The sequence below is a fragment of the Oncorhynchus tshawytscha genome, linkage group LG30 (genome assembly GCF_018296145.1).
Source record: "Oncorhynchus tshawytscha isolate Ot180627B linkage group LG30, Otsh_v2.0, whole genome shotgun sequence".
Taxonomy (NCBI): domain Eukaryota; kingdom Metazoa; phylum Chordata; class Actinopteri; order Salmoniformes; family Salmonidae; genus Oncorhynchus; species Oncorhynchus tshawytscha.
Genome location: NC_056458.1, coordinates 9,967,205 through 9,990,402, shown reverse-complemented (window position 1 = coordinate 9,990,402; position 23,198 = coordinate 9,967,205). Strand labels below are relative to the sequence as shown.

The 23,198-nt window shown below is 41.3% G+C and overlaps 1 protein-coding gene across 2 annotated transcripts; it reads right to left on the bottom strand.

Annotated features, from left to right (window-relative positions):
• Positions 1-184: 184 nt before the first annotated feature.
• Positions 185-22,599, bottom strand: LOC112228787 (55 kDa erythrocyte membrane protein). 2 transcript variants are annotated; one of them, XM_042309806.1, is made up of 12 exons: positions 22,244-22,599; positions 7,510-7,638; positions 7,265-7,343; positions 7,001-7,086; positions 6,784-6,852; positions 3,501-3,718; positions 3,056-3,159; positions 2,838-2,918; positions 2,641-2,721; positions 2,349-2,551; positions 996-1,070; positions 185-842 (listed from the first exon to the last, which is right to left on the bottom strand). In XM_042309806.1, exons 1-12 carry the CDS (start codon positions 22,364-22,366, stop codon positions 666-668), a joined length of 1,425 nt encoding a protein of 474 aa, XP_042165740.1. In that variant the 5' UTR covers positions 22,367-22,599; the 3' UTR covers positions 185-665. The 2 variants fall into 2 exon arrangements, with proteins under 2 accessions (XP_042165740.1, XP_024250198.1); XM_024394430.2 differs by having other exon boundaries at positions 3,501-3,697; positions 22,244-22,597.
• Between the last annotated feature and the right edge of the window lie 599 nt (positions 22,600-23,198).

The following is a 23,198-nucleotide window of genomic DNA, read 5'->3' as shown; positions in this document are numbered from 1 at the left end:
TCTGCAGTATAATGACTTGCAGGGGGAGAGGTAGAATAATTGAGTTTCGTATTCAGAAGTACTATTCACACCAACTGATGGTGAAACATGACCAGTAATATGGTGTAGGAGGGAAATTGAATTCAGTTTGAAAGTGCCTTACACCTTTCTGAGCTGAGACCATTTAATGAGGTCAACAAAATAATTCACGAGGAACCTTGATATTTTAATGTAGAACACACGTTTTCCCTGTATTTTAATACATGACCATATGGACAATATAGTTATGTAACATTTCATGACACCCTGTTTACAATTCAACCCGAGATAAGGATACTGATGATGAAACCCTGTCAGGTAAAGTGTTACGTTCACAGTAGTGGTCCTCTATGCATTCACATGCTAATAATCAGCTGCAGTCATATGGCACCCATCATTCAGCACCTGAAAAGCCAGAAGCACTAAGCTCTTACAAAGATGTAAAATATCCCTTTGTGAGTTTCATTCTACTTTCTGAAATAAAATGGTATCTTCTGTATTGCTTTTTTTATGCACTTGTGCAAAATTTATTGACAGTAACCATAGCGATTAGCTGCTACCCAAACCTGGTGGTGTATCAGTAATGCGTGGCCAGGTCTTGTGATATTAAAACAGTTTTGTTAGACTGTTCTTCGGGGGTACATGGGTCAGTAGACCCAGGAAACTGGCACCCATTGTGGGGTGGAAGTGGCTTGCTCTATGGCCGCCTCCACTCCTTTCACACTCTCATCAACATCGTTGTTAACCAGCAGCACATCAAAGAAGTGTCTGTAGGTGGAGTGGATGGCATCCGACTCCTTCTGGATCGACTGCACAGCTTCCGACTACAAGACAAGGGACAGAGATGTTTCAGACTCCTGAGAGTTTCAGGACTTCATTACTTATTTGAAAGGTTGATATGGTATAAATGGTGCATTTTGAAAGGTCCTCAACAAATAGCCAAAATTCCTGGATGTTACGAATGAGCAGTAGTGTACCTGGGTAGCTGAGTTGGTAGGTGCAATGAACACCACTAGAGGCGCAAAGTCTGCCGTCCGCAAAAGTTTCAGTGTCTTGATCACAAGGAAAAATAAGCACCATGTTATTCATCTGACACAAATGAATTGCAATGCTAACCAACAGTTTTGTTTTAATACACTATACATACAAATGTATGTGGACACCCCTTCAAATTAGTGGATTCAACTATTTCAGCCACACCCTTTGCTGACAGGTATATAAAATAGACAAACATTTGCAGTAGAATGGCCTTCCTGAACAGCTCAGTGACGTTCAACATGGCACTGTCAGATAGGATGCCAACAAGTCAGTTTATCAAATTTCTGCCCTGCTACACCGGTCAATTGTAAGTGCTGTTATTGTGAAATGGAAATGTCTAGGAGCAACAATGGCTCAGCCGCGAAGTGGTAGGCCACACAAGCTCACAGAACAGGACCACCGAGTGCTGAAGCGCGTAAAAGTTTGTTTTCGGGTAGAAACACTCAATACCCGAGTTGCACATTTCCTCTGGAAGAAACGTCAGCACAAGAACTGTTCATCGGGAGATTCATGAAATGGGTTTCTATGGCCGATCAGCGCAAATCATCATGCGCAAATCCAAGAGTCGGCTGGAGTGGTGAAAAACTTGCCGCCATTGGACTCTGAAGCAGTGGAAACGTGTTCTCTGGAGTGATGAATCACACTTCACCATCTGGCAGTCCGACGGACTAATCTGGGTTTGGTGGATGCCAGGAGAACACTACCTACCCCAATGCATAGTGTCAACTGTAAAGTTTGGTAAAGGAGGAATAATGGTCTGGGGCTGTTTTTCATGGTTTGGGCTGGGCCCCTTAGTTCCAGTGAAGGGAAATCTAAATGCTACAGCATACAATGACATTCTAGACCATTCTGTGCTTCCAACTTTGTGGCATCAGTTTGGGGAAGGCCCTTTCCTGTTTGAGCATGACAATGCCCCCGAGCACAAAGCGGGGTCCATACAGAAATGGTTTGTTGAGATCGGTGTGGAAGAACTTGACTGGCCTGCACAGAGCCCTGACCTCAACCCCATCAAACACCTTTGGGATGAATTGGAATGCCGACTGCGAGCCAGGCCTAATCGCCCAACATCAGTGCCCGACCTCACTAATGCTTTTGTGGCTGAATGGAAGCAAGTCCCCACAGCAATGTTCCAACATCTAGTGGAATGCTTTCCCAGAAGAGTGGAGGCTGTTCTAGCAGCCAAGAGGGGACCAACTCCATATTAATGCCCATGATTCCGGAATGAGATATTCAATGAGCGGGGTCCACATACTTTTGGTCATGTGTAGTGTATATTAAGTTCTATGCTTTACCTGTGGCTCCACATCGAGCAGGGCAATTTTTCCTTGCTCATGGATCTTCTGGATAGTCTCCATTTTGGTTCCAAACATGAACCCCTGGAAGCTGCCATACTCCAGCAGCTCATTCCCAGTGATGCACTTGGTCATGGCGTCATTGGAGATGAAGTAGTACTCCTGCCCGTTCTCCTCGTCCTTACGTGGGGGTCTGGTGGTGTCTGTTGTTTGGATCGAGCCCCAGTTAATGTAGGTTGGTGGATTTGGCAAAACCAGACAGAAGAGCATTAGAAGTAAAGGTCATACTCACGTGGTGCAGGGTAGGCAAACTTCTCTGGGTATTTGGTCAGCAACGAGCTTTTGATGTGGCTCCTTCCTACACCTGGTGCACCTGCAAAAGAGAGATTACAGAAGGCCAAGGGAGGTTAATATACTCACTTTTATTGTGATTTCAATTCGTTTTATGGCAGGCAGGTCTTGCTTATGACGATCACATTGGGAGCTTACCAATAAGCACCAAGGTTTTTCTGCTGAAGGCAGGGAGCCGGACAACCTCTTCATAAGAAATCACGTCCAACTGGTCAAAGACTAACAAAAGGGAGAAAATAATACATGGGTGGTTTAGGGATCTAAACCAATCCCATGCCATGTAGAATACATTATACATGTAGTTAGTATAGGTAGTTCTCAAGACTGTATTGGGTATAAAAAATAACAAGTGTTACTAGAGCTGTGCTTGGCCAGATACTTGTCTTTGCACTTCTTCTTCTTTCCAAAGGGGCTGCAGGATTGGGTGCCCTCTGTGGCCTTGCTTTTACTTGCCACCCGCCTGGAGCAGAGAGGAGAGACTTGGGGTTACGCACACACTGAAAACCTACTCTCACCTACAATCCATACAACGTTTTTTTACCTCTAACACATTACCGCTATATTTTATTTGGAGCAAAGTGATCTTTCTTTTTTGGTTTAGAGCAAAGTGATCTTTCTTTTTTGGTTTAGAGCAAAGTGTGTTTTTAAGCGTCTGATGTTTTTGTTCAGGTTAAAGTCAGCTGATCCTAGGGGTTCCAGTACTTCAGATCCCAGGACTTTAGAGCAACTTTGAGGCAAAAGCTTCTTTTTTTTTGACTGGTAATCAGATGTGGATGGACTACTCTACTTTGCGGATCATACCATTCTTGAAGTTCTGGGGAGGGGATGATTCCAGCAAAGTCGGCAGTAGAGATGTCCACCTTGCCTTGCCACCAGTTTGGATCATGCTTGTTGATGATCTGAATGATGTTGCCCGTTTTGAACTTCAGCCCTGCTTCTTTGCATGGGATGAGGTCATCCTTGGCAGGGTCGTAGTCAAACTGAGCCCTCATGTACGTCTGTTGAGTAACACAGAACAGCTGCACACACAGAGATGGCTGAGAGGACATGATCTCCTTTGCTGGGAATTGGGCAAAACATTTTGGAATATGTGTATTGCGGTTAATATGGTCTTTGCAATGATTTATAGCACTGCAGTTTCCAGCATATGGTAGAATTGTATATTACTCTAAAATAAGGAGATAACTTACCTGTCTCAACAGCATCCTAGATGTTAGAGTTAGTTAGTAATCTATCAGTTAATGGGTCAGAAACACTTCCCGTGGTATTATGCTCTCTGACGCAACACACAGAGGACATAGTACTATCCACAGGAGTGATTTGGGCTCCAAAATCATTTTCTATATAATTACCATATAGTTTAGGATAGGCTTAGTAGCCTATCCTAATTATAAAGAAAACGATTTGCTGGATTAGTATCTCTCAATGGGCAAAAAGCTTTACATTAGACTGCCATCACTGACCATACTACTCGAGCAGTTATCATAATGCCTGGCCATGCTTCTTTTATTCTGGAATTGACAAACATGACTTTGGTTGAAGGGTTTGTCATTATGTTGTATAACACTGTTTTTCAATTAGTTCACGTTTCAAATGAAACTCATATCTCGAAATGTTTCATCATTTTAGGTTGTAAGGCAGAACAATCATTATCCACCGCCATAAATTGGGGGAGATGTGATGGCATAATGTGACCAGCAGATGGCAGAGTGAATGAAAAGTTGAACACTACCGATGTGTTTCAGTTCAGTTCGCTAGTCTAACATGAGTGATGATCTGTATATCGGGCCACTAGTGGAATCTAATGATTGTATAGTCACCTGTGTCTTTCATTGGCTTAAGGGGAGGATTCGCCTGACAAAGAACAAACTCTATTTAATAAAAAGGATTTGGGAGAAGATATCATTGGAGGTACAGAAGGTACCTTATCTAAGATACGGTCACGTTTCAAGCATGGTATCGTAGAATAAGAACATTAACACTGTGGAACCCAGTTTATTTGTCTTATTACAATGGTGGTAGTGAATAATAATTCACCAATTTGCTGATAAGGTCAAAAGACAATAAGGAACAGTATTTAGATTACGTTATAGCACGTGAGTAGAGTAGGTTATGAGTCAATGGCACCAATAGGTGACTGAGGCCCTCTGTAATGACTGTCAACCTCTTGCAAACTAAAGGATGTACTATATATATATATATATATACACACATATATAAAAAATATACCGTTGAAGTCGGAAGTTTACATACACCTTAGCGAAATACATTTAAACTCAGTTTTTCATAATTGCTGACATTTAATCCTAGTAAAAATTCTCTGTCAGTTAGGATCACCACTTTATTTTTAAGAATGTGAAATGTCAGAATAATAGTAGAGAGAATGATTTATTTCAGCTTTTATTTCTTTCATTACATTCCCAGTGGGTCAGAAGTTTACATACACTCAATTAGTATTTGGTAGCATTGCCTTTAAATTGTTTAACTTGGGTCAAACATTTCGAGTAGCCTTCCACAAGCTTTCCACAATAAATTGGGTGAATTTTGGCCCATTCCTCCTGACAGAGCTGGTGTAACTGAGTCAGGTTGGTAGGCCTCCTTGCTCGCACACGCTTTTTCAGTTCTGCTCACAAATTTTCTATAGGATTGATGTCAGGGCTTTGTGATGGCCACTCCAATACCTTGACTTTGTTGTCATTAAGCCATTTTGCCACAACTTTGGAAGTATATGCTTGGGGTCATTATCCATTTGGAAGACCCATTTGCGACCAAGCTTTAACTTCCTGACTGATGTCCTGAAATGTTGTTTCAATTTATCCACATAATTTTCCTGCCTCATGATGCCATCTATTTTGTGAAGTGCACCAGACCCTCCTGCAGCAAAGAACCCCCACAATATGATGCTACCACCCCCGTGCTTCATGGTTGGGATGGTGTTCTTCAGCTTGCAAGCATCCCTCTTTTTCCTCCAAACACAACAATGGTCATTATGGCCAAACAGTTCTATTTTTGTTTCATCAGACCAGAGGACATTTCTCCAAAAAGTACGCTCTTTGTCCCCAAACCGTAGTCTGGCTTTTTTTATGGCAGGTTTGGAGCAGTGGCTTCTTCCTTGCTGAGTGGCCTTTCAGGTTATTTCGATATAGGACTCGTTTTACTGTGGATATAGATACTTTTGTACCTGTTTCCTCCAGTATCTTCACAAGGTCCTTTGCTGTTGTTCTGGGATTGATTTGCACTTTTCGCACCAATGTACATTCATATCTAGAAGACAGAACGCGTCTCCTTCCTGAGCAGTATGACGGCTGCGTGGTTCCATGGTGTTTATACTTGCGTACTATTGTTTGTAGAGATGAACGTGGTACCTTCAGGCGTTTGGCAATTGCTCCCAAGGATAACCAGACTTGTGGAGGTCTACAATTATATTTCTGAGGTCTTGGCTGATTTCTTTTGATTTTACCATGATGTCAAGCAAAGAGGCACTGAGTTTGAAGGTAGGCCTTGAAATACATCCACAGACACACATCCAATTGACTCAAAATATGTCAATTAGCCTATCAGAAGCTTCTAAAGCCATGACATCATTTTCTGGAATTTTACAAGCTGTTTAAAGGCGCAGTCAACTTAGTGTATGTAATCCTCTGACCCACTAGAATTGTGATACAGTGAATTATAAGTGAAATAATCTGTCTGTAAACAATTGTTGGAAAAATGACTTGTGTCATGCACAAAGTAGATGTCCTAACCGACTTGCCAAAACTATAGTTTGTTAACAAGAAATTTGTGGAGTGGTTGAAAAATGAGTTTTATTGACTCCAACCTAAGTGTATGTAAACTTCCGACTTCAACTGTACCTGCAGTATTTCTCTGATGAAATAATTTGGGATATCATGGCAGAACTAGTCTAACAATGAGCATAATAACGCTGCTTGAATAGTAACCATTTCTTTGATTATGCATGCAATTGAAATTTGACTTAAGGGTGAAAAAAATAAAAAATAATTCAGTCCAGATAGTGATTATAGCCAAGTCCATTCAGGGGAAAGGGAAGGGTGCACATTCATTGGGTCATTTATTGGCTTACCTCACACACAAGAGAGCACCTTGGCTGGTTGGGGATGATTTTCATTGTGACTACTCCGTTGGTATCTTTCTGTAATGGGAGGATGGCAACCATTTTACTTACACTCCACACTATCAAAACTAGGATTGTGAGATTGCAACATGTCACCCATTCTCTCAGGGGCAGAATGTGCTTCAGCATATTTTTCTTTGTTAAAATAGAGACCGTAGGGACTCGCCAAGATCTTTTGTAGCTGGTCGACAGATTGGTTGGCCACACTCGTTCCATTGATCTCTGCTATTTCATCCCCTTCATGTAGGGAACCTGGAGAAGGACAGGAAATAATCAGCACCGGTACAGAATAACCAGTATGGCCAGAGAGAGTTATCAGGCAAGTAACCACTGTCTATTTTCCATACAAGTATGGGGATAATGTGGCTGTTCTAATACAAATTCATTCAAATCACTTCAGTATGTTCGCCGATGTGGTTGAGTTCTGTACCTTGTCTATGTATCATTCCCCCATGTAATATTCTGGCCACAGTGCACTTCTGTTTTCCATTAAATTTCAGAGTCACCCCCTAAAGGCAAAAAAAAACATGAAAACAGCACACATCAACCCATCTTCAAAATGACAGAGTGAGTCACAGAGATAGAGGAGAGATGGGGAAGCGAAAGAGGAGAGAAAGACAGAAAGGGAGTTAGCGAGACATAAAAAGAGAGGAATTGGCATCTGAATGATTTTACCATGGGCTCTGAGGGATTTTTTTCAAACGCCACCTCACGCATCCTGGTTGGCTCAGTTCCGTTCATGTGACCAGCACTGCCATTGGTGTATACTTCTGCTCCTTTTGTCTCATAGGCTGGCATAACCCCCTATGGGAAAACATATCAAGACTCCACATCAACAGGCACAGGAGATGGATTCATTGACAATAGGATACTGGGGTGAAAAACTCACTGTGAACACAACTGCAGTGTGCTCCTATAAGACATGGAATTTTGGATTATCATCTTGACAAAATGTCATAATCTGTCCAAAACAGCCACGATTGCAGGGTTACTAGATGTCAATGGTTGTCCCCATTTGTTTTAGAAATTGTGGAACAATGCAATCATGGAAAAGCCTTTCGACCATCTCATGCAAAACACCCAAACAACTCAAAAGCATTGCCAGTTGCAGCAATACATCTGTTTGTTTACTAGGAATACATAAATACATTGTAAATACAACGAGTTCATGATTCTGATCATCTGATGTCAGATTATTTGAACATTGGCATTTCTAGTGGCATTATTAAAAGCTTTTTTTCGGCTGTGTCCCAAGAGCCATGTTTAATTCGCAGTTTCAGCATCTGTTCAGGGTTGAAAATTAACTCCGCATTTTCACCAGCTCATTAGGCAGGGACAACCCATATCCGCTGCTCTGGTTCACCTGCTAAAAGATTGCCATGGCTACGCCTGAGTGAGATCCTGTTTCGAAGAAAAGTATTGATATGAACAAACAAATCCCTCGTAAAGATTATGACATCCATTACAGCGACACATAGCAACCCTGGCCACTTGACCACTGTCTGGCTGCAAGAACACTGAGCTGTGTGTAATGTAACTCAAAGGAATGTGGCCTTTGCTGATGATCCCTCACCTCCACTCCACCCATTCCATTTCAGCGATGTGCAAACCAGGTTTGATTGAATACAAATGCCAAACGCTTAAGTACACCAAAGTGCTCTATGTGAATGACCTTTCTATGACCTTGAAATACCACAGCAGCTAATTCAAAACAGGGATCCAAAAGTAGGCCATGAAATGATTTAAAGCAGATTGGAGCCTTTCCTTTCCACTCCACACATGGAGAGGATAATAGAAGAAGACCGGTCCAGATGGGACCTCCCGTGGGATTTGGCCTGCTCTGTTGTGCGGATGTCCCTCCATTACACACAGTGCGGCACAAGCTTTTATCCCACTGCCTAATTCACATTTACTGCTCTCACCCCCAAGCCCCATGGGCATTATCACATTACTAGCCCTGTTAGGGATGAGTAAAACCACTCAGGTGGACAGCCATCAGACTAATCTAGCCCCTAACTGTTCTGTACATGGACCCCTGGGTGACAAAGGTTACTTACCACCTGTAAGGTGCAGTAATGGAATGAAGCCTCCTCCGCTCCCTGATGGAGCACGTTGCCAGCTCCAGTGGTGTGAGTTTGTTTAATGCAAAGCTCTGTGGCTTGAGAGACGCTATCTAACATAGATACGTTTGAGTATCTTTTAACAGATAACTGCAAGTGTCCCTTCAATGTTGACGATCTTAAGCTCTATCGTAATAATATTAGTATTAGAGAAATCCAATGGTGCCTTTGTCAACCACAAAAAACAACTTCTCTTTTTAGATGAGCTGATCATTTGTTCAATGTGCTTGGCCACATCACACTGACACAAGTTCATTCGCAATGACTCTGACAGCTTTGTTTGGTTTCCACAATTATCAGCTCACCGAAACATAATTAGGCCTCTAAGAAGGGGGTAATCTGTCATAGTTCTGTATACGAATAGGAATCAATACGCCGGTCTTGTCTAGTGTAGTCAGATCCACTGACTAAAGAACGGATGATGGCAGTGATGTCTTTGAGGCAAAACAACAAGGCCATAAAAATGAATAACAACTCCAATGGCATAATATTTTCACAAAGCAATTTTCCTTTATCTTATCGGTTTTAGTTTCTCCTTGTCCCTTGTAACCGAGTGGGTTATCATTACAGTGTGTCTTCTATGTGCAACAATGGCATATTATATTATTGAAAAATCGTGTGGAGGTTTTAGGACAAGGTCTATTATGCCTATTTCTATGCTCACCAACCCCTAAAAAAAACTCCTAAAGTTATCTGCCTCGGAGGAACCACGAGGACAGATGGGTTTCGAACAAAGATGGAAAGCAAACTGTCAAACTTGTTACCGCTGTTACTTGTAGACTGGCCATTAGCCAAAGAACAACCGGTTTGATGTTTGTCTGTTCTTCCCATTTAAGGAGGAACTGTGTACACTATCTCACTATGCACACGCCCAGGCTCAAACAAACTGGTTGTGGGTAGCCTTGAGAAAAATGCTGAGGTAGGGAAAATTGAACCCTGATCCTGACCATACCTTCCCTGACTGAGAATGACAAAAAGGATACTGTCAAAGCCTGACACAGGCTCATTTTCCTTTCAACACAAACCCCAGTAGGCTGTGGATTCTTTCCGACATTTTGAATAGACTTGAACGTTAAAACAGCAACCGAGGACAGATGTTAAGATTCTGTGCCCTGTTTGGTGCTGCTGCCACTGGCCATGGGGAGTGTGTGTGTGTGAGGGGGGGCTAATCATGCAGAGTCTATGGGAGATTCCTCTTCTCTACGGAAGATACAGTCCCGGAAACGCAGCAAGGTCACACACACACACACTAGGCTTCAACACCATGTGGACTAGTCTGCAGTGTTCCAGTAAAAGCCTAGAGGGGTCTTGTGGGTCAATGTGAGTAAACACGTTGTTTACTCTGCAACATAATACTGATATTACAGGAGACCAGTACCAGGAGTGTAGAAATAGTGTCTGTCATAACACATCAGCACATCATTGTAGTGGAACACTCTTCAGACTGGATCCAAGGTAAACACTGAAAACATCCCCATAGGGCCATAGAGCGCAGTATGCTGCATGTTTACCAGAACGGACCTGTCCTGGCCTGTTTTGAAAGAAACTGGTGAGGGACACATGACAATAGTTTCACCATCATACAGGCAAAAAGGTTGAAGTTCATTAATCATATTGTTCAGCACACAGGACTAAGTCATAAAAAGACAGGCTCACCCAGTCTTCAATAAATCCCCCTACAAAGTGCTGACCTTGGTTGGACTGCGAAGGAAGTCACATGTTCAAAGGAAACTGCCAGACTTTGGTCTAAAGGGTAACTGGTGTCATCTGAATAATGAATATTTTTAATAGCAGAAAACCGCCGAGGTCAGCTGAAGAACACACAGCACACGCATTTCTTGAACAAGCTTACTACAAAGTTGAAATACATTCCATTTTTGTTTTAATGATGACTCGGGCATAATTGGTTCCCACTATTACAAGCCGACCTTGGTGAACTGTCTGCCTACTGGGCCGTGATTTCATATTTTTTTTAAATTATTATTATTATTTTTTTAACCTTTATTTAACTAGGCAAGTCAGTTAAGAACAAATTCTGATTTTCAATGACGGCCTAGGAACAGTGAGTTAACTGCCTGTTCAGGGGCAGAACGACAGATTTGTAACTTATCAGATCAGGGATATGAACCTTTCGGTTACTAGTTCAACACTCTAACCACTAGGCTACCCTGCCGCCCCAATTGATGAGCGCTAGTTTTCCTGAAGCTTTTTTTGGAACTTCTCCAAAAGGGGAACCAAGGGTTTTTAACAAGATCCCATTTCTATAGTTACAGCCAAGAATGAAAAAGGTGTGGGTCTAAAGTTTGGCTGTCAAACATACAACCCGCAGGTGGTTTGAGTAAAAAAAAGTATATGTTATATATAACTCAGTATACTTTAAAATGAATATCTTGCTGATTTTCAGTGCGGCCCTCCGGACCTCGTTGAAGACCGAATGCGGCCCCCGGGGCAAAATAAGTTTGACTCCCCTGGTCTAAAGTGAGACAGAAAAGGTAGAGATGACAGCCTTTTAATACCCAACACAGTTTGAAAGTTAGTTTACCAAGTGAGTTATCAACAGCCCAGTTAGAGCTAATTGGCCCAGCGTCATCCGGGTTAGGGGAGGGTTTGGCCCGGGGTAGGCCGTGGTTGTAAAATAAGAATTTGTTCTTAACTGACTTACCTAGTTAAATATGTTACTGTTACTATGTCATGTGAAATACAAAACTCGTTATGCTGTTAGTGTCAAATTAGGCAAGCAGCCACTGTAGATATTATCAGTTTGACAGTAAACAAAGAGGGTAATCCTCCTCAACAGGTAACACAGTTTAACTATAGCATTATTACAATTTTACAGCCGCTCATGGTACAATCCCTCCTAATGTCGCTATAACAGAGTAAGCATTGTCAATCATCTTCTTTATCTCATAATGCTGAACTAGTCAACAGGACTCAGAAATACCGAATTATAAACCATCTAAAAAAACAAAACACTTCAGGCTCCAAAGTGCCCGGGTGGATTCAACTGTGGAGGTCCTTGGCACTCCCAGTCTCCCAGAAGAAAAACACTATGTTCTTCTGTGGCTTCCTACTCCCACTGCACTGAGCGGTGTCCGATTACGAGGAGGGCTGGGGGAGGGTCTCAGAGTCAAAGAAAAACAATCTGGTTTTGGTGCCTTTGGGTCTTTTGAACATGTGATTTCCTAGTTGGTGTTGACCCCTGACCTCAGTGTGTGAACAGCAGGCCTCTGGGAGTTGTAGTCATCCACCAGTGATGGAAGCTTGGTTATTGATGACTATTTATGACTCCCTGATAAAAATGAATGTTAAATTACATAGAAAAAAAAATTGAAGTGGGCAGGGGAGTAGTGTCAAAAACAACAGAGACTAAGGGCCATGTTTTGAATCAGCATCACAACACAGCGCTGTGTTGTGATGCTGTGTTGTGTTCTCTTTCATTCATCTGTGGTTCCCATCACCTAATCCAGTGACGATAACATTCATCTGTGGTTCCCATCACCTAATCCAGTGACGATAACATTCATCTGTTATGTTGGAATGTAGGATATTTTTGTATTCATTTAGATAAGAAATGAACAGGAGGAATTACACCGGGTGCTGTGAATATGGCTGTGAATACACAATGTGAAAGACAGAGTGTTCCAGTGAAACAGCAACAACGCAAGGTTGCTAGACAAATAGTTCAAGGTACAAACTGGATCTAATGTCTCTATAATCAAACCCTCCCAAACATACCAGGGCTAGGTTAGGGTAGATTTCTAACCAATAGACTAAAAACAATTGATCCACAAGACCTTGCAGGGCCACAGCGGTAAGGCTGCGTTTACACAGGCAGCACAATTCGGATCTTTTGCCACTACTTGGTCTTTTGACCAATCAGATCAGCTCTTTGGCCAATAATTGGGCAAAGGATCAGAATTGGGCTGCCTGTGTAAACGCAGCCTAAGGCAGCACATATCTGTGAGCCCCTCCCTATATCTAAACATAAATGCTACAATAAATGGCATTCAAAATATAGAAGAAAATATGAGACAAGTTTCTGCCTACACTCACATATTGCTGTAGGCATTTTGTTTAGTCGAGCTCATGTTGGATGAGCCCCACTTCACAATAAGTGTTGCGAAAACATACAGTATGTATTTATACTGTAATTACAACTACAAGTACAGTGTGAAGTAGTGTGGTTGGTACTCATTGTTACATAGTACTTATTATGTAGAATACACAGTTAACAAATGTAATGCATAATCATTTTGTAATTACACAACCCGCAAGCAGGTATCATCATTTCAAGTAAGCTTAATATAAAAAGCAGAGCAACATTATTCATGAGGACATGTCTTTTGGTTCAATGAGAGGATGAGAGCACAGAACATAACCCAAGCACATCCGCAATGTTCTGGTGTCTGTCTGTCCCTGTTTTAACTGCTCCGATGAGACAAGGGTTTAGGACGGGAGACATCGTGCATTAGGCAGACATTGCTGTGTGTCTATTTATAGAAAGCTGCAGTTCTTTAGCCTGGAAGATTAGGCTAGTGTCCAGTGAAACATGACTCAGCTTATGTAGTCTGCACACTCCAGGCAGCTAGCACATACGGGAAGCCTTATTCACACACAAGCAACACACACACACACACACACAACGAATGAGACACCAGCACTCATCTCTACGATATTCTTAAGATAAGGTATTAGTTTGCCTCCTCAAAGCAGATATGATCCTGGCTTGGCGACAGTCCAGATCTCACAATAGATGATGATTTCACATTTCAGCTTCTCCCTGAGGTACTGCTGCACCAGGTTATTACACCCGTTGCTGATGTCAGGGAAAAGTCTCCACGCAAGGCTTCCCCTTACCACGTCAAAGTTGCTACTAAGTCCTTGTTGGAAGTGTCATGGCTTCTTTTGAACTTGATTGCCTGGCTTACTCTATCACTCATTGGCTCCTTCTCTGATCAAGCAGAGTATTTGAACCCGTCATTCCACTTCAATAGAGGGGTGACACCATAGAGATCCTATTCAATTACTAGAGGCATGTGATAGAGCAGAAATTGTGTAGTAGAAAATATTGTCACCCCAAAATATTGTTGTATAATTGTTAAAAAAGTTAATACGGGTTTTATACAAATTATCTGTATAAATAGCCTCTAAAATATATATATGCAAACAGACTATAAACGTCAAAATGTTTGTTTTCTTGGAACGCTGTGAGTGTTACAATGTCAGTACTTGATGTATTTACAAGTTGTCTAAATCCTGTCATCAACCGATTTCAGCCAGTGTAGGGCTGTGGATTGACTGCATTTAAAAAAATGGAATGTTGGCATTTTGGCAGTTCATTTGAATAATTCCTCTAAAACTGTCTGGCTATAGAGCACATTATCTTCAAATTCATTGTTTTGCACAATATCTTATCACAGCACCAGCAAATCATGGTTGTCCAACTCCCAGACCAACATGGCTGATCTTTTTGACCATCATAAGAAGGTTAATGTCCATTCTAGTATTCTAAATCATAATTCTATGGGTGACCCATTCCTCAAGTAAATCCCCTCAAACTCCAGGCAGTAAAGGCGCTGCTGTGCAACTCAGCCTTAGTCCTCTGAAACTGGCGAGGCCTATTGTACAATCATCACATACCAAAAAATCCCCACTTGAGACAGACAAAGGACAACCTCCTGCTTGCATCTAATAGGTACACCTGGCTCGGCAAGCAAACAAAGACATGGGAATGCCATCCTGATCTAGGGGACCAACGGGACTGAGGGGATTAACGGTCTACTATAGTTATGCCTCATTAAGACGATGATAGCACCTCACCTGTGGGGTCAAATGTCCATGGTGAAATGTGTGGTTGGAATGGGAGCCTACTACTACTGTAAGACCCTTACTTGACATTCGGAAGTCTTTCGCAAATAATTAAGAAGACAGACGAAAATCCATATTAAAACATCCAGAACAGCTGCCTGCATCCCTTGACGCTCACCGTCCAAACATTTTAGTCGCCCCCCTCTTGGCGGAGGATAATAAACTTAGCAATTTTAAAATACATTTCATGAGATTCTATTCATTTTCCCATGGGGTTGAGAGAAACATTTAGCAGTTTTAAAATACATTTCATGAGATTCTATTCATTTTCCCATGGGGTTGAGAGAAACATTTAGCAGTTTTAAAATACATTTCATGAGATTCTATTCATTTTCCCATGCGGTTGAGAGAAACATTTAGCAGTTTTAAAATACATTTCATGAGATTCTATTCATTTTCCCATGGGGTTGAGAGAAACATTTAGCAGTTTTAAAATACATTTCATGAGATTTTATTCATTTTCCCATGGGGTTGAGAGAAACATTTAGCAGTTTTAAAGGAAATGTCCTGCAGTTCTATGCATTTTGCCATGCGATGGAGAGAACATTTTGCTGTTTTGAAACGAATTGCCTGCAATTCTACACATTTTTCCATGACTCATGCCATGTTCATATGATATCTGAGTGAGAAAAACCAATAGGGGCCCCCTGGATGTCAGAGCCCTTAGGCACACAAGGTGCCTGGTCAGTAATTTGGCCAAAATTACTACAAGGTTTAGATAGCTAGCTAGATTAATTTACCTAGCAATCTATAAAATGTTAGCTGACATGGGCTAATTGAGTGACTGTCGGTGACTGACATAACAAGAGGAAAACGTAGCAGGACTATATGTAAATAAGCCACTTGCCACACGGGCCTGGTATCATTCACTTTGAACTGGACTGTGTGTTTACAGGCAGTAGCAACAATGCAACTTTAGATCATTAGAACGCATTTGAATCGATTTCTGCAAATATGTACAGTAAATACCACGGGAGTCCTCTTACATGTGGTTACTTCACAGTCCTAGTGATCAAACAACCATGAAAAGGTAGGCTATCTCTCCCTAAGTTGCCTATGCACATCAACAACAACAAGATCAACAACTAATGCTAGCCAGAGCAAAATGAGCAAAAATCTAATGAGGGAACATTAGATAAAGTCTCTCAAACTTTTTCAGCTGGTTGACCGTCAAAATTGCACTGATAAACGATGGAGAATAGTAGCCTGCTCGTCCTTCTGCAGCTTGTAGTATTGGGCATTCTGGCTCTTTTCAGTGAGCCAACTCGTTCGGCTCAGCTCACCAAAAAGAGACGGCTCTTTTGGATCCCAAACGGCTATTTAAAAAAATATCTTTTCTATTTTTTCAAGTCAAAAAGTTTGCAATAGTTTGACTACGATTGGTGTTAAAACAATTCTAATTAAATTATTAAATGAAATCATACTTTACCTTACCCACAATGTATTTAAAAATGCATTTGTTTGTTAGGAAAAAGAATGCTATTAAACATTTGCATTTAAAGTCTAACTTTTTAATGTATATCAACAAAGTGCATATAAATCTAACCATTCAAAGCTAATACAATCTGAACAGCATAATAGAATATTGCACCATATCAAAGAAAAATAAATAACCATTTGCAAAACTGCAGCATCCCAGTTAAAACATAAAACTGGTCCCTCTTTTCTCTCTCTTCTTTATTGCCCTGTTATAACCAGCAGCACACAGTAATGCTGACCATATTTTGCTTTAATGAGAGATTTGCATTCAGAAATACAAGCTGCCTCACTTTCGAGGGGCTGATGCGGTTTCTTCTCTCAGTAATAATTTGTCCTGTTTTCGAGAAGACCCTCTCAGTGGGAACGGATGTGGCCACTATGCAGAGTCTCCCTGTCATGACTTTAGTAAGCCATCGGGAGACAGAGGCCTTGTTCTTCCACCAGCTCAGAGGATCTGCAGATCTTTGGAGGGGGGGCTCCTCCAAACAGGATCGGACCTCCGTTATGGCATCTGCTGAGGGATTCCTTCGTGCTGCATCCCCGGTTGCTCTCTCATCAAACAGCATTCAAACAGCAGATGTTTGTGGCACTACAGCTGGTGCTTCTGCTGCATCTGATCCCTCTTCTTCCTGTTGCCCTGGTGCCTGAGCCAGATGACTGCTGGGGCTGCCCCTCCCTGCTGCTGAGGTTATTCTTTGATGAGCCTCATCAATCGCTCTGGCATCACTGAAGGCTAACTTATTAAACCTGGGGTGAAGTGTAGCGGTTTCTGATAGCACCTGATTATATTCCATTCTGTGGAACTTTCTGTCCATTGATGAACATAGGGTGTCCATCTACTCTGTCACATGTCATGTGGTTACATTTGCTTCTCTCTGGCGGCTGGCTGTGATTCGCTGCAGACCCTCACACAGGAGTATCATTTTTGAGGCTGTCACATAGCTGAAAAGAGAGAAGAGTAATTGATTAGTTCAGGTTCATGTTTTGTCTACTGATACTACATTCTCATCTACTGCTCATATACATATATAATACTGGATTAAACAATGATGTTGTAATAACTGCTTACTGTACCTCTCGCCACTGATCTCCACAGTGACCTGCTCAAAGGGTTCCAGGACTCTGCACAGCTACTCCACCACCTCCCATTCCTCTTGGGTCAGAGCATCAACTGGTGCATTGACAATGGCATCCTTTGACTCAAGAAACCGCTTCAACATATAAAATATTGAATTCTACCTTGTAGTGCAGTCTTGTTTAGGCCTCAGCTTAGGCATCGGCATCTGGCGTTATGTAGACTTTAGTTTTTCAGCACCTACTGTGCTCCTGTGGAAGTATTCCACAGCTGCTTTCACTTTGTCCACAGTGGGTCATCACCTTCAGAGCATCTCTTACAATCAGGTTGATTGTAAGAGATGCTCTGAAGGTGATGACCCACTGGCAAGACAATGATGATGGGTCCATTTTAAAATGTTCATGGCTTTGGTTATGTTAGCTGCATTGTCGCTAACACAACAGGCCACTTTTCCATCTACTTGCCATTCTCTGGCCACTCTCAACAGTTCCTCTGCCAAGTTCTCTGAGGTGTGTCTTTTGCTGAACTCAAAGCAGTCCAGAAGACAGCTAGACATCAGAAAATCTTCAATGAAGTGACATGTAACCGACATGTAAGAAGTGGTTACCCTTGATGTCCAGCAGTCAGTGGTAAGACAAACTGCAGTAGCTTTCTGGACTCTTTCCCACACTGAAGCCTGTGTGCTCTTGTACAGTTGTGGAATATGTGATTTTGAAAGGGTTTTCCTGCTTGGAATTGTGTATATTGGATTAGACTATTGCTATAATTTCTAAAACCTCTGTCCTCCACGATCGAAAACAGCTGTAAATCGGTGGCAATTATTTTAGCCAATGCAATATCAATTTGGCCTTGTTTCGCTACAGACATAGACTTCGGCATAAACTGGTCCATAGAAGACTGTGTTGCTGTGGGTCGCGGAGGGGGCCTACTTGACTGAGTGGATACATCTCCACGTGTGGAGGTGCTGGCTCCACCACTATCACTAGCAGGGCCGCTAGTTTTTCGAAGCTCCGCTACAGCTAGCTTCACAGTTGGGTGCACAGTTCGCATATTCCCGGTGTAGGTTTTATATGAGATTTTGTTTTGGCAAATTCTACACTGTGCTACACTGTGCTCTAACATTGTCTACATTAAAATGCATCCAAATGCTACTGTGCTTTTGACTAATTTTCCAGCTGTTGTTTTCACAGCTGTCCTTCCTCTCTCACACACTGCTAAGTGTGTGACTGTGAGTGAGTTGGCTCGGCCCTCCCTCACGCATCTTTGGTTCATTGGTGGACACTGAGTGTCTGATTGACAGGAACAACAGGTGAGGCTGTTAGTCTGAGCAGACAGTCAGAAGGAATGTGTGTGCGCTTGAGCATTTAGGCCTATATTATTTTATTTATTTTTTCGTTCTTTGAATTAGTTCTTTCTATTCATTTAAATCTTTTGATTATTCATATCTTATTTTTTATTTCTTTTTATAAATAGATTAGACTCTTCTGACATGCAAGCCGGCTCCCAACGTTCACCTACAAGAGCCGGCTCTTAGAGCCAACTCGTTCGCAAACAACCCATCACCAGCATCTTGCCTGCCAATGCATGCTGGTCCCAACCCACGTTTTGACAACTCAATGGGAACTTGCCTGCCTGCCCACACATGCCAAATACATTTGATTGACAACTAAGAGATATGCTAACTGTGGATAACAGTTCTTCAAGTTCAGCATAGCTAGCTGGCAAAGTGATTGACATTTCTTGCTAGCTAACCAAATGACACTTGCATCTCTAGCTGTAGCCACTGAAAAAAAAACAATATGTTAGCTAGCTACACATAGACTACTTGTTTTAACAAAAAATGTGCAACTGCGAACCAATCTGCCCATGGTTTTATTAAAATATGGCCCTTATAATGTCCACTCCTGTAAATAGGATGCTGTATATAGCATTTTAACATATTTAAACAATAGAAGAGATAAATTATATTGGTCCAGCCTTTGCTGCTATGCATGCAGATGTGCATAATATACTGTGACCCTAATCAGAAAAGTATTTAATAACTCCAAATAACAAAAATGTAGCTATAGGTTGTCATAACATTTCAACTTAAAACATGTGTTTTTTAAATTCACTGACGCGAGCGCATCAGGCTGTAATTTCATAAAGTAGATGACTCTGTTGATTCATTTATACTCGCTTGTGACTTGTTGTGCAGCACATCGCGGGCGGTATGATAGCGGGATGAAATTAATTGACAACCCAAATCCTAGCACGGGCCAGATAGAAATGTGTGAAGCCTTGTGTATGACAGGTGCGCTAGCCTACAATGCCTTACTGTATGTCATTGATTTTCTTTTGTCAAACACAACCTATTTTTAAAACCTCTTATAAAGTTGATTTTGTAGCATAAACTGGGAATTGAATATTTTTGACTGAAATTATGATTGTGTGTTTGTTTCATATTTGAAAAGTAGTTAAAATACTGTCAGTTCCACTTTAAGGCTTGTGGTGAGCAGAATCAACAACCTCTGCATCATTCAAGACTGTCGCTTTGTGAAAAGGTGTTACAGTAACTGTTCAGTGAAAACGTTCATATTCTGTTAACTCATACCCAAATAATGTTGTTCACTCATCCTATATTCGTATTTGTGGCCAAAGCATAAATTGGAGAAAAAAACACTGAAAAACCCCCACCTCAAACTTCTCAAACAAAAAATACTTGCTATTTCCTCATAGACGATGATGTCATCCTTCTAAGGAAGATGAGCTGGCCAATCAGTGGTCTACTCACATTAATATTTTTAATGAACGGTATATGCCCCCACCATTCTGTTGTTGGGGTACACCCACATCATTCCAACATAGAAAAGCTGCTTTTTAAAACTTCTTCGGGATCGGTGTCCCTTCCACGGGACGGTTGAGCTAACATAGGCTAATGCGATTAGCATGAGGTTGTAAGTAAAAATAACATTTCCCAGGACATAGACATAGCTGATATTGTCAGAAAGCTTAAATTCTGGTTAATCTAACTGCACTGTGCAATTTACAGTAGCTATTACTGTGAAAGAATACCATTCTATAGTTTGAGGAGAGTGCACCATTTTGAACATGAAAAGTTATTAATAAACAAATTAGGCACATTCGGGCGGTCTTGATAGAACATTTTTAACAGAAATGCAATGGTTCATTTGATCAGTCTAAACCGTTGCACATACACTGCTGCCATCTAGTGGCCAAAATCGAAATTGCACCTGGGCTGGAATAATACATTATGGCCTTTCTCCTGCATTTCAAAGCTAATGGTACAAAGAAAATACACGTTTTTTCTTTGTATTTTACCAGATCTATTGTGTTATATTCTCCTACATTCCTTTCACATTTCCACAAACTTCAGAGTGTTTTCTTTCAAATGGTACCTTTCTTCAGGGCCTGAGCTACAGGCAGTTAGATTTGGGTATGTCATTTTAGGCGAAAATTTTAAAAAGGGGCAGATCCTACATATTTAATTACTATTATTATTATTACTATTTTTTTGGAAGGAAAACTATTTCACTCTTACTGTAATTAATTATAGGTCATATTTCAAAGAAATCTGGAAATACTGGACAGTTACTTTAAAGTTGACAGTTATCCATTGTTATGTAAATGCCCGCTGAAAAGTACCCACGGCATTGCCTTGGCTCCAAGTCAGAGCAGATCTGCCAGAGCCCTGGCCAAGTGAGACACGGGGAAAACACGGGTACATCCTCAATGGAAATGTGCCAGTTGTGTATTCTACTATCCTAACAGCAAGTTGAGACTTCCTGGAGCCCGCTAGTGTCTGTGGGGCTCTAAGCGGCCGCTTATGTCACTTATGCCTAGAAACGACACAGTTGAAGATTACAACTGGAGCATAACACATTGTAGAATTCAAATGCTGTACATGATCACCATATGGACATGTCTAAACAAATGTCATGAGGTAAAAGTAGTGTTAAAAACTACAGTAGGCATAGTAGACCTATGCTGGCAATTAGTACCATCGTCAGTCCCCTCTTCTGAAAAATACATTCATCCATTATGTAGACATCACATCTTGGCCTACTTCCCCCTATTGCTGTGAAATGGTTCACCTGATTTCTGCTCAGCTGTGTTTAAACTAATCAAAGCAAATGTTGTTGGTCACATACACATATTTAGCAGGTATCCCAAATTCTGATATTTTTTTCCACTCATTGGTATTTTGACCATTCACAGCACATCTTTTCAGAGCTTATCTGATTGGTCAAATGACCAATTAGTGAGAAAAAAAATATCAGAATTTGGCTGCCTGTCTAAACGCAGCCCTTGTGCCTGGTGTGTGTTTTCTGTTCCTTGTAAGAGAAATTGCAGAACTGAATCTGGCTTATTACCTGTCTGGAACAAACTAAGATAGGATTTGACAAGCACTGAACTCTCCTCATGCAGTAACGTCTTGGAGTGAAGCTCTGAACATGATAGCCTATATGACATAATAGGCTGTGTGGTCATCATGTTAAACTATTTACAAATAGGAAAAACCTATATTTAATCATGTATATATGAATAATATATAAATATATGAATAATAATATGTTTAATAATGTAGGCTATGTATGAAAAACACAAAAAGCACATGAACACCAAGAGGATCGTCTTAAACCGGATTTTACCAGCGCTGACCAGCGCATTAATATCCCCTGCGTCTTGAACTCCTGCAATGAAGTTAACAGACACATCTGTATAGCTTTTACCACATCACCAAGGAACGTACGTAGGCTATAGCCTACCAGACATACATATAGGCCTACTGTTTATCTGATTTAAGACATATTTTCTATTATTGTAATGTTATGGCAATCGTATGAATGTATTGTAAACCGCTTACCTTTTCTGGCTTTGGTTTGTTTTGAAGCAGCTGCTCCAGGTACAGGTCGGAGAGGGCTGTTCGAGCACTGTTCACCCGCTCAAGTATGACAGCGGGTTCGTTTTTATTCGATTTTAATGTCATCTTTACTGGTTAGCAAAAAAACAAAAGTGAACGTAATGCGCCCTTGTTTTATAGTAGCAGAGAAGGGGAAATGAGTGACAAGGAACCTTGGCGGTCTGATGTATTGCTGTTCTGGGGTTCAAGTCCGAGGTTCTGATCAATTCGGAGGTAGACTATAGTAGGCTAGGCTGCGAGGACACAGCTGACAAAGCAAGTAAACATCCGATTGCTAAAGGGGGCAGGCCCACTGCAGCTTCCTCAGTGGTAGAGCTGTTACGTGTTGCTGGCACAGTCAGGGGGTCATACCAAAAGTGGGGAACGCGCACCGGAGAACTACGTGACGCGAGGCTTGAATAAAGGTGGTATTACAGCACCACTGGTTTTCAGCTGACCGCTAAATGAAAAACATGGGAAATGCCACAGCCTAGACCTAGAATATACGCAGAAATGGTGTTGTCCTCTAATCTATATGCAGTGCCATACAGCTGTCAATTAGGCTAGCCATATAATAAATAGCTATACAATATGATAAAGAGTAGCCTAAACCAACCTGGACTCATGGGTAGACTTAACATGGTAAATGTAATTCCGGGATACTCCAATTAGTATGATATGTTAGGTTTGTATGGTATGTATTAATTTGTGATGTGCGTCATCCATTTCATATGATATGTTATGAATTACAATTCATATATGATATGTTCCGAATTGCAATTCGTATGCTATGTTACGAATCGCAATTCGTACAATATGTTATGAAAATGTATGATATGTTATGATTTCCAATTTGTTGAGGCTAATGTTAGCTAAGTGGCTAACGTTATCTATTAAGGTTAGGTGCTAAGGATAGGGT